The sequence below is a fragment of the Brienomyrus brachyistius genome, chromosome 23 (assembly GCF_023856365.1).
Source record: "Brienomyrus brachyistius isolate T26 chromosome 23, BBRACH_0.4, whole genome shotgun sequence".
Classification (NCBI taxonomy): Eukaryota; Metazoa; Chordata; class Actinopteri; order Osteoglossiformes; family Mormyridae; genus Brienomyrus; species Brienomyrus brachyistius.
This window is the reverse complement of record NC_064555.1, coordinates 888,710-900,822: the sequence shown is the minus strand read 5'-3', so window position 1 is coordinate 900,822 and position 12,113 is coordinate 888,710. Positions and strand designations below refer to the sequence as shown.

The 12,113-nt window shown below is 48.0% G+C and overlaps 1 protein-coding gene across 1 annotated transcript in view; it reads right to left on the bottom strand.

Annotated features, from left to right (window-relative positions):
• LOC125718782 (thrombospondin type-1 domain-containing protein 7A-like) overlaps positions 1–12,113 on the bottom strand; it is an 84,099-nt gene that overhangs the window by 21,245 nt on the left and 50,741 nt on the right. The window contains exons 7-12 of the mRNA XM_048992859.1: positions 10,079–10,273; positions 6,097–6,328; positions 5,432–5,547; positions 4,326–4,458; positions 4,131–4,234; positions 2,160–2,354 (exon numbers count right to left, since the gene is read on the bottom strand). Of these exons, the coding sequence (XP_048848816.1) occupies positions 2,160–2,354; positions 4,131–4,234; positions 4,326–4,458; positions 5,432–5,547; positions 6,097–6,328; positions 10,079–10,273 (975 nt within the window). The remainder of the gene's footprint in view (positions 1–2,159; positions 2,355–4,130; positions 4,235–4,325; positions 4,459–5,431; positions 5,548–6,096; positions 6,329–10,078; positions 10,274–12,113) is intronic.

Sequence of the window (12,113 nt, the reverse complement as noted above, 5' to 3'; positions counted from 1 at the left end):
ACTACCTAGGCCCCTACATCTAATTACATAGGTGTTCACCATGGCTCACTACCTGGTCCCCTACGTCTAATTACATAGGTGTTCACCATGGCTCACTACCTGGTCCCCTACGTCTAATTACATAGGTGTTCACCATGGCTCACTACCTGGTCCCCTACGTCTAATTACATAGGTGTTCACCATGGCTCACTACCTGGTCCCCTACGTCTAATTACATAGGTGTTCACTATGGCTCACTACCTGGTCCCCTACATCTAATTACATAGGTGTTCACTATGGCTCACTACCGGGTCCCCTACGTCTAATTACATAGGTGTTCACCATGGCTCACTACCTGGGCCCCTACGTCTAATTACATAGGTGTTCACTATGGCTCACTACCTGGGCCCCTACACCTAATTTCACAGGTGTTCAACATGGCTCACTACCTGGGCCCCTACACCTAATTTCACAGGTGTTCACTATGGCTCACTAACTGGTCCCCTACATCTAATTACATAGGTGTTCACCATGGCTCACTACCTGGTCCCCTACATCTAATTACATAGGTGTTCACCATGGCTCACTACCTGGTCCCCTACATCTAATTACATAGGTGTTCACCATGGCTCACTACCTGGGCCCCTACGTCTAATTACATAGGTGTTCACTATGGCTCACTACCTGGGCCCCTACACCTAATTTCACAGGTGTTCACCATGGCTCACTGCCTGGGCCCCTACATCTAATTACATAGGTGTTCACCATGGCTCACTACCTGGTCCCCTACGTCTAATTACATAGGTGTTCACCATGGCTCACTACATGGTCCCCTACGTCTAATTACATAGGTGTTCACCATGGCTCACTGCCTGGGCCCCTACATCTAATTACATAGGTGTTCACCATGGCTCACTACCTGGTCCCCTACGTCTAATTACATAGGTGTTCACCATGGCTCACTACCTGGTCCCCTACGTCTAATTACATAGGTGTTTACCATGGCTCACTGCCTGGTCCCCTACGTCTAATTACATAGGTGTTCACCATGGCTCACTGCCTGGGCCCCTACGTCTAATTACATAGGTGTTCACTATGGCTCACTACCTGGTCCCCTACATCTAATTACATAGGTGTTCACTATGGCTCACTACCTGGTCCCCTACATCTAATTACATAGGTGTTCACCATGGCTCACTACCTGGGCCCCTACACCTAATTACATAGGTTTTCACCATGGCTCACTACCTGGTCCCATACATCTAATTACATAGGTGTTCACTATGGCTCACTACCTGGTCCCCTACGTCTAATTACATAGGTGTTCACCATGGCTCACTACCTGGGCCCCTACGTCTAATTACATAGGTGTTCACCATGGTTCACTACCTGGTCCCCTACGTCTAATTACATAGGTGTTCACCATGGTTCACTACCTGGTCCCCTACGTCTAATTACATAGGTGTTCACTATGGCTCACTACCTGGTCCCCTGCATCTAATTACATAGGTGTTCACTATGGCTCACTACCTGGTCCCCTACGTCTAATTACATAGGTGTTCACCATGGTTCACTACCTGGGCCCCTACACCTAATTTCACAGGTGTTCACCATGGTTCACTACCTGAGCTCCTACACCTAATTTCACAGGTGTTCACCATGGCTCACTACCTGGGCCCCTACAGTGCTGACTTGTTAGTAAAGATGCAGGTTTAGATCCATCATGAGACCTATTATCTTCACAATACTTAATCTTTAATCCATGCTAAAGACAACTATAGGACACAGAATGGAGACCTCTTTACTAGATACACGAGCCAATAAGATGATCTCAAGCAAATTGCCAGGAAACTTGTAATTAACAAATTAGATTTAACTCGCTTTTTTCCTAAATAGACAATTCCCACAAATAGTGGAACATGAGAGCAGCTGTTCTTTGCTGGCATTTATTCTCATTAGTGAAAGTTAATGGCAGATTCTGTAAACAGGCCGCACAGAGAGTCCATCCCTTGATGCCATATTAAACTTATGTAGATTAAGGCACGGTGTGAATGTACTGCAAGGTGCTGCAATTAAGAGTTTGGAAGCCTTTTTTGATCACAGTGTGCATCCATTCCTCTGTGAATGTAAATTGCATGTAGTCCAGTGTAGTGCCTGTAGTGCCAGTGTGCATGTCGTACCAACGAGTGCCCTCTTCCGGGTCCTGACGCCGCCACAGTCGGCGGAGCAGGGCGAGAACTTGGACCAGCTGATGAGCTGGCAGTCGTCCTGGCATGGGACCTGGCAGGGCTGGGTGATGGGTGGCATGGGACTGGAGAACCTCAGGCACTCACCGATGTCCACCTGCCCACCATCTTGCTTCCTACAAGAGACAGCTGTGGGGGGGGCGTGGCAAAGCCGGGGGGCACTTTCAGTTATTTTGGTCACTCAACGGGTAGAAATATGACAACAAAATCACCTGAAACAGTACAGAAAGAATAAATTCCCTGATTACAATATGACTACTCATATTGAACATCACAGATGATTTTAGCTGAGTTAGCCTTGCTGGCCGTACAACGTTTAAATTGCATGGTAAAATTAATTTCCCACTGTTGTTTATCTTTTGAAAATGGTGCCGCAGCATCCTTTGGACACCTTTGTTGAGAACGTCTTCGTAGGCTTCAGAAAGGATGGATTTTATTTTCATCATCATCCTCTGCCTAACGCTTGTGGCAGCCTGTTTTCTCCTGAATCGTGGGCAAAACATTTCCTGTCTTAGCTGGGAAACTGGCTGACCTCACATGACCCAATCAGAGAAAGTCACTTTTATTCAACAGGAGTGCCTGACAAGGGGTTAACTTCTATTCTATCTACTGAAATTCGTCAGAAGATGCATCCTACAGGGTTAAAATTGGCATAAGTAGAATAAGTATGTCTAAATCTGTGGATCAGTAATCGTTGTCGGGTAAGTGACATCACTTGCTGGAACGGGTGATTTACTGCCAGCGTAGGCGTAATTCGTATTGAGCATCAACCAAATGGGCATGGAGAAATGTCAGCGAGCGACGAATAAAAGCTCTGGATCCGATTGCCCCCTGGCTGAGTGTGTATGAAGGGTGTACTGTTACCAGTAATGTCACTCGAGTTCGGAACACTAGCTCGTAATGACCGCTCTTACTCTTTCTCAAAAAGCTCAGAGCTCGTTGACGTTCTCTACTTACTAAAAACCCACCTCATAATTTGCCCGTGATTCCGCCTCCCTAGCTGCTCCCCTCCCCAAGGCACATTACCACTGGTCCATAGCAAGTGACACGCCAGAACCGGGGCACCCTAGACACATCACCTCGGTTCCTCTAATAGCCTCGCCGCAACCTGCTAGACGCCTCATCACCAACCACTGTCAGCTCTGCTAGCCTCAGGCTCACTGCCATTTCATGATTATTGCAACAAGACTCTTTGTGGTCAATGGCCCATCTTTAGGGTGAATAGTAAATGCCGGTTAAGAACAGGAGGATAATTAATACTTTATGTGGGACTGAGGAATGCTGGGCGTCAGGGGCACCGCTAGAGATTCTGAAGCCCAAGAAAGCCGACCATATTGGACCCCCAACCTAGAGCAATCCATTTATGTTTTAGGCCCCCTGTCACTGAGGAGCCCTTAGAATCATCCTAAGCCCCACCCTCTCTATGGTGGCCCTGCTGAATAGTGTGTATCGCATTCATCTTTCTTTCAAGTATATTTCACAAGTCCATTTTAGGCGATTACTTTATTTACTATGATTTGTAAATAAAACTGTAACTAACTGCAAAAATGAGTATTAAAAGGTATCTGCTGATAAGTCATTAGGCATCGCAGCAGAGAGGCCTTCAGGCTTTCCCCACTGTTTCTGCACCAGTTTCTCAGAAACCTGAAAACGTCCAGTTGAAGCTGAAGTGTCTTGTGGCATATGCTTAAATGAGGTACTTAGGTGAAATTGCCCCGATAAACTCTACTCTTTTAGCTGACTAAATTACAATATCGCGTAGATTTAAGCATGAATCCTAATCCGGTCCTCAGGGACCCTCAGAACACGGATCAGGAAACACTGTTTTAGATCTTAAATATGACCCCCTCTTACTTCAGACAGGATGCACACAGATCAGCTGTATGGCACATGACTGCACATCACCTCGTATCTGCAGGCCAGGTCCGCAGGTCTCCTGGGCACCCGGGCTGTCCTGGCGGATTTGCCATGGCACCAACTGGCATCGTCTCCACTTGTGGGTCTTCCACCTGCCGCGGAAACGTGGCTCAGGATCCATGCAAGCAAATGCAGCCCGGCGAGGCTGGCATCAGCGACAGACAGGAGGCGGGGCACTCGTACCTGTAGCCGGGGCACACAGACGGTGTCTCACAGTCCCGCTCCTGGTACAGCACCTCAGGACAGTCTTGACCTCCATTGGCGGGCAGCTGCAGGGTGATGCGTTTGCGAGACTGCTTCCTCTTCAGGCTGCCTCCTGAAGCACGGCGTTGTACAAAACACCAGTGAGCGACAGAGCCCATAAAGCATCCTGCCTGCTAAACATCACACTACAATTATCCATAATCATATGCACCATGCTGACAAACATATTTACACCTCGAAAATATACAACATATGTAACACAATATATACTTTGAGGGAAAGCAGTTAATCTAGACTGAATTACATCAGTGGTCAAAGGCAGGTTTTTATACCCATGAATTCTGATTTGTTTGCAAACCTTCTTTGTGCCGCATAATTTGCAGAATCAGACCCTCTTGCAATGAAAATCGAGAAGCCACTGTAACAAAGATATATTTCCAAATGCCCACACAGGCTAGGGCTGGGTGAATCACGTTGACTAGAGCTTATTGATCGGCTCCTGTATCCATCAGGCTGGACATGACACATGGCTCATTCGATTTACAGGGAGCCGGCTTTTTTTTCTCACTCAGCTTGGCCGTCATCCTTGCTAGAACAACGATTTATTAAGGGCAGATAATGTCCATGCCAAGATTTGAGGTGATGAATTACGTAAGTTGAAAAATTACGGTAAACTGATTCCCACGCAAGCTCTCTTTAGGGAATCCTACCCCATCGAGAAAAAGTGTCTCTTGAGCAGAGTGATTTGAGGATCTCAGTGGAACAGGAAGAGACTTCCCAATACTCACTCACCTGTTTTGTCCATCACCAAATTTGCTGTTTAAAAAAGCAGTTGCCTAGCAACACTGACAAATGAAATTCTCTTTACTCCAGAAACCGTGGCCAGCAAATCAGAAATTATCGTTTTGAATACATCCAGCAGCGCGGGAGTTAATGGTGGGGAAGTGTGACTAGCTGAATAATTCTGAGATTGTATCAGTTACTAATAGTTAATTCGAGCGAATGACCTGGAGCTTTTAGTAAGCTGATATGCGGACTCACGGCAAAGAGAAGCCAACGGACACAGCAGATGTCTCGGGGCGTACCTGCTTGGCAGGAGGATGGGCAGGCTGTCCACTCGCTGTAGGGAGTGACCACACAGTCCCTCTTACACGGGAGCAGACATGGCCTCACCGTCTCAGGCCGGAGGCTCTCAGGACACCTGTGAGGGACATGCGGAAATATTAGCAGCCTGCCAAAGACCATCATGGAAAATGGGTAATGATGCAGGATGGTTGGAGGTGTGGGAACACATGCTAAGGGCTTTTTCATAGCTCTTTCTCAGTTTAAACTAAAAAGTGGGGGGGGGGGGGGGGGGGGGGCTCGTGTGTGAGCTCTCCAAGTTCTCCCCCAGCTTGGGGAAGGCAGAGGTTCCTTTCTGGAACGTTGCTTGTGGTCCAGGTATAAAGGTTTGCGGCAGCCAGGTGACTAATTGACTCAAACAACTTGGGGAAGCTGCCCATATTCTGCATGCGCAGTGGGGGGAGTGAAGATGAATGTCCTGCCCGACAGATGGTCTGTGGCAGGAACGCAGATGTTTAGGTGATCAACTGAGACCCTGAAAGCCCAAAGTCCATCCTGATGAAAGAGGAGATGGAGAATGGGAATACTTCTAGGTGAAGGGAGAACGACACTTAAGCGAGGACAAGTGAACAACAAGCAGTGGGTATTTAGTGTGGGGGTGAGGGGACCTAAGGGGCCACCGGCTTACTTCTTGGGTGGCACCTGCCCCACGTTGACCCGCACACAGATGACCTTGCGCGTCTGCATGCCGATGGAGCAGGAGGTTTCACGGCTACGGCTGGTGGTGTTGAGCGAGGACACCGAGGAGTCTTCGATGCAGGGGCCCCAGGGGCCCGTCTGCCAGTGGTACACGGTGCATGGGTGCTCGTTGCAGCTCCGTACCTCCTGCAGGGCGCTGCTATTGGGACACGCTGCTCCACCTGTGCGGGGACACGACAGGCCGCAGCCACCGATCAACTAGCCTACCTGGCTTTAGGCCACCCTCATCCCATAATCCTCTGCTCACTGTACTTCTGTTTGATATTTCTTCCACTATCCCATCATGCCCCGATTAATCTTCTCCCTTGTGCCAGTTGGACTTTCATGTGCTTTATCTCTCAGCCAAAAAGTAGTTTTTTCCATGCCAAAGACCATGGACATAACTAATTCTCCCTGCTATGCTCTCCTTTTCATTACTGTCGCTCTGCTGCCCTCCTGCTTGGATGTCAACTGTGTCGGGGGAACCTATCACATTCCTCGCTGCAACCCCCCCTTCCCCACCCTGCATTAATCCTTCAGCATGTCTGGGAGCCAGAAGTTTCTGCATTTGCATTGGCATCTAGAAAGGGGCAGAGCCAGGAACCATTCAGCTCAAGGGGAGTGGGCCGTACTATTTTTTATCATCCAAAAAGATCCAGCCAGCACCGAGAGGAGGGTGTCCCATATGAAGAAGAAGCCTACGGTGGAGACAAGGCCCCCACCTCCAAATGAAACACTGTGATTTGTAGACACGAATCTGCTTGAAACCAGGCTTCTATTTCAGTCTCAGAATATTTTCGCAAAGGACTGACGGGAATAGAAAACTTGAGAACAGAAGCTTGAGAAATACTGTCAGTGTTCTTTCACAATAATCATTGGCTGGAAAAGCACAAGCTGCTGATTTTAATACTTGGGTGGCTCTCAGTCTAATTGAGTTAGAATGATGTCTGTCCAACCAGGATGGAGATGCTGAATATTCATAAATGACATTAGCGTGCCCGGGAATTCTCGGAGGAATGTTTCCTAGGGAAACAGGCGACTTCGATAAAAAAAAAAAAAAAACAGTTATGTGGTTACCTAGCAACAACGCAAAGCTGAAATTAGTTCAGCTGTTAGTTCCAAGAAGGAAGGATTTATATCTGATGGCCAGTTTGATTGGCATGGGCACTTCACGGACCTCAGGTGGCCAGCAGGTGCCCATCTCCCCCACGGTACGGTGTCATTAGCAGTGGCTGTCGCCATCGGCAACGTGGCACCCCTGGCGGGTCGCTCATCACCTCCTCGGCCGTAATTGGCAGAAGGGCGCTGATCAATTTGTGATCTGTAGTAACAGCTGAGCCACGCGTAAATAAGGTGTCTCACATCCAGGGCGGGAAAAAGGGAAACATTCTATTGCTACACATAGAGGAATCAGGCTGCGGTTTTGTTTTACTGAAGCACAGACATAATTAAATACACAATTAAAGCTGTCAGTTACAAACATGGATTATGCTGTATTTACATACTTTGATCATAATACTTTGTATCATCAATGAGTAGGAAGTGGAGCAAAGATATTATTACTAATAATGAGGAGCTGATGCTGTGGTCTCCTCTGAGGTGTATGAGGATCAAAACAAGGAGGTGAAGTTGCTGTCTCTGAAGTGCATGAGGATCAGAATGAGGAGGCGAAGTTATGATCTCCTCTGAGGTGTATGAGGATCAGAATAAGGAGGTGAAGTTTCCATCTCCTTTGAGGTGTATGAGGAATAGAATGAGGAGGTTAAGTTTCCATCTCCTCTGAGGTGTATGAGGATCATAATGAGGAGGTGAAGTTTCCATCTCCTCTGAGGTGTATGAGGATCATAATGAGGAGGCGAAGTTTCCGTCTCCTCTGAGGTGTATGAGATTCATAATGAGGAGGTTAAGTTTCCATCTCCTCCGAGGTGTATGAGGATCAGAATGAGGAGGTTAAGTTTCCATCTCCTCCGAGGTGTATGAGGATCATAATGAGGAGGTGAAGTTTCCATCTCCTCTGAGGTGTATGAGGCTCATAATGAAGAGGCGAAGTTTCCGTCTCCTCTGAGGTGTATGAGATTCATAATGAGGAGGTTAAGTTTCCATCTCCTCCGAGGTGTATGAGGATCAGAATGAGGAGGTTAAGTTTCCATCTCCTCCGAGGTGTATGAGGATCATAATGAGGAGGTGAAGTTTCCATCTCCTCTGAGGTGTATGAGGATCATAATGAGGAGGTGAAGTTTCCATCTCCTCTGAGGTGTATGAGGATCAGAATGAGGAGGTTAAGTTTCCATCTCCTCTGAGGTGTATGAGGCTCATAATGAAGAGGCGAAGTTTCCGTCTCCTCTGAGGTGTATGAGGATCATAATGAGGAGGTGAAGTTTCCATCTCCTCTGAGGTGTATGAGGCTCATAATGAAGAGGCGAAGTTTCCGTCTCCTCTGAGGTGTATGAGGATCATAATGAGGAGGTTAAGTTTCCATCTCCTCCGAGGTGTATGAGGATCAGAATGAGGAGGTTAAGTTTCCATCTCCTCCGAGGTGTATGAGGATCATAATGAGGAGGTGAAGTTTCCATCTCCTCTGAGGTGTATGAGGATCATAATGAGGAGGTGAAGTTTCCATCTCCTCTGAGGTGTATGAGGCTCATAATGAAGAGGCGAAGTTTCCGTCTCCTCTGAGGTGTATGAGGATCATAATGAGGAGGTGAAGTTTCCGTCTCCTCTGAGGCGTATGAGGATCAGAATAAGGAGGTTAAGTTTCCATCTCCTCCGAGGTGTATGAGGATCAGAATAAGGAGGTTAAGTTTCCATCTCCTCTGACGTACACAACTATCCCCAACTTGGACCATCCAGCCAATCCGGCTTGCTGGGGGGGCTGCCCCTTGTCACTACTCCCAGGATACCTCCACTGCCCTGTGCTCCTTCACCCCACGGCTCTAATTGTGAATCTACTCCCAGAGAAATCCATAATGCATGAGCCACCCCCTGCCCCCTGAGATACCCTAACCACACTGTGGCCAGAGCAGTCGGGGGGAGTCTGGGCGACGTCAAGATGAAGAGCGCCAGAGAGGCACAGCTGCTGCTGGCCAATTACGCAGCTGGTTTGGTGGGAAGCGCTTTCAGGGAACACGGACTTGCAGGTAGGCTCTGGGCCAGGGGCACCTTCATCAGCGAGATGCACTACAAACCAGCACCACGGCTTCTCAGACTGCAAATGGCTTATTCTGCATCCCATGTCTGATTATTCGGGGGCAAGACACAAACCCCCCTCTATTACACTGTTAAGATGTAATAACACACATGACCAACCACATACAACCCAACCAGACATATATGCACGTTTCAGTTATGATAACCAACTCTGATGTTGGGCTTTTTCTGTTTTCCCTGTAGGGGAGACGATACCTATTGGCAATAGCACCCATAGGCAAATGGCACTATTGAAATGTGTAAAATATGACTGGCATGTTAAACTCCTGTTACAGTTTTTACCTTGCATGCCTTGCCTACTCTTAAATAATGGTATAGACATGTCCTAGATCCAAACCGGCTGTGTGATTCACCATATCAACTCCACAAACCACACAAATGTAACCATTGCATCAGATACTTCCATAACTGATCTAAAATGTATGTGTTTAGATAGCAAATACAGATGGCATCAGTGAGCTAGACGTCCTCTGTGCCTCGACTCTCTGGGATCCACACTAGGCTGCTGGAGGGCAGCACAGCAATGGAAACCTTTATGCAGAAAGATTAAACTACAGGAAACGTAATATGGATCAGAGGAATATCTGAGAGCTGATAAGAGATAAAGCACATATACATGTGATAAAAGTAACAAACTGCAAAGAAATAAAGGTGAAGTCAAGAAAAAGAAGATTAAGGATGCAACATGAATGAAACGTCTGAACTGCAGTGGGTGCCATGCTCACCTTCCCCGGCATTGTAAGCCAGGATGGATCTGGCTCTGGCCTGCCGACCCTCTGTCGTTTTCCCAGAGCAGGTATGCGAGCACGGGGACCAGGCCGTCCAGGGGCTGAGCGCGCAGTCCTTGGGACACGGGACGTCACACATCACGGGCATGGGCAGAATGGCATCCATGCAGTGCTTCCTTTCTGCTGGTTCTCCTGAAGAACGGGGAGACCCTCAGCTTCAATCCAGTGCATAGCACTACAACCTCTGCCCCCCAATCCAGTGCAGCATTTTAGAAGGACTTGCTTATTAGATAATCCATTTGTCCACCTTCCAGACCACGAATCCAATACAGAATGAGCCTGCAGCTAAGACACCTAAGATGGCAGCCCGTCACAGAGCACATGCTGCAGTCAACAGTCACCTAACTACAGCCTTTTGGACCATGACGATAAATCAGAGCTCATGAGAGTTTTGCTTATACAAAAATGTTCTGAGGGCAGAACGAAAAGTGATTGGTTTAGAAAAATAACCAATCAAATTGTAGAGTAGGTGGGTCCAAGCGACTAGAGGAGATAGGACCAAGACATCTGATTGGTTGGTCCGGCCTCCTCTATTTCCTTGGACCCACCTACTCTACAATCTGACTGGCTTAGAGAAAGAATCAATCATTTTAGTGTAAGTAAAACTCCCATGAGCTAAATCAGAATCACTCAGACATGAACAAAACATGGACACTCATATACACACAATGGCAGGATCACACTCACAACCTGGACTTTAGGAGACCACAGTCTTACTCATTTATCCGCAGGTTTACTAGGTATAGCTCTATTTAATTACCCTGGAATGACTGAACCAGAAGGAGCCCAAATTAAACAGAGTTCCTGTGGGTTTTATTGATGCTGGCATTTAAGGATTAAGATGCAAGCTCAGGGTCCCGTCTTCCAAACGTGGACCGAGTGGCATAACGATCAAGCAAATTACTGTTAATTCACTTTAAACGCTCCCCAAAAATTTACTGAGGAGCTGCAACGCCTCACTGGCCCATTTATACTTAATGGGCCCTTAACTGTCAAGTGAGCGGCTTCCAATTCCGCGGTAGCGGGGCTTTGAATGCCGCTCTGTGTGGTCCCCACAATCAGCCCCTGCAAAGCAGTGGGTTTGCCCCACGTTGGGGGTGCATGCGGCTAACTCGGAGGCCAAGGACGGATTTACACCAAGGTTTGCGTGTGCTGATGTCCCTCCGAGCTACTTTCGGGTACCCCCAGGGCAGCTCTGAGACACGCTGACCCCTGCTGGTGTTGTGTTGGGGTGTTTGGAGCCCATCTGACAGTGTAGCACAGCAGCTTGAAGGTTCAGGGTGCAGAAGGACAACAGGATCCAGGTAAGAGGGACGCAGAGCAGGAATGAATAATTAGGGAAATTCCCCAATAAATCAATTCCAGGACTTACAGGACACGTCCCTTCCCCAAAGACTGGGATGTAAAAAAAGGCAGTCTGTGGCTGGGGGTGCTTTGCAGAGGGGCACTGGCTGGATCAGACACGGGCCAGGCGGATGGATGGATAAGCAGATGAGTGGGGGCAGGCGGCTGGAGCCCCCCCGTGCATGGCGGTGAGGTGGGGGTGACCTTGAGCAGAGAGGTGTGACTCTCAATCAGGGCTGGCCCTGGCTGTTCTGATGCCCTAGACGAGATTCTGATCAGCTGTAGATTTACACAACCTGGAGTCAGTGGTAAGCGTGTGCGAGCTTAACTCCTGACTGTACACCTCCTGGGCTCTGCCAGGGCTTTTTAGTGAAGTACATACACATCCCAGGATTGGGCGAATCCAATAAGGTTTAAAAAAAATAGGGTAAATAAAATTTTGAAATGCCCCCCTCTGAGAAGGCAGGATGAAGCAGTCTGGGACGAGCAAGAAGCTGACAGTGGTTATGGGCTTTCAGGGAGCCTCTGACATACCCCCTCCCCCGGGTCCTCATTATCTGCCCCTGTCAGCCATGGCTCAGGTGCTGACTGCAATGGCCATTTTTCTGGGTGAAAAATAAGCAGATAA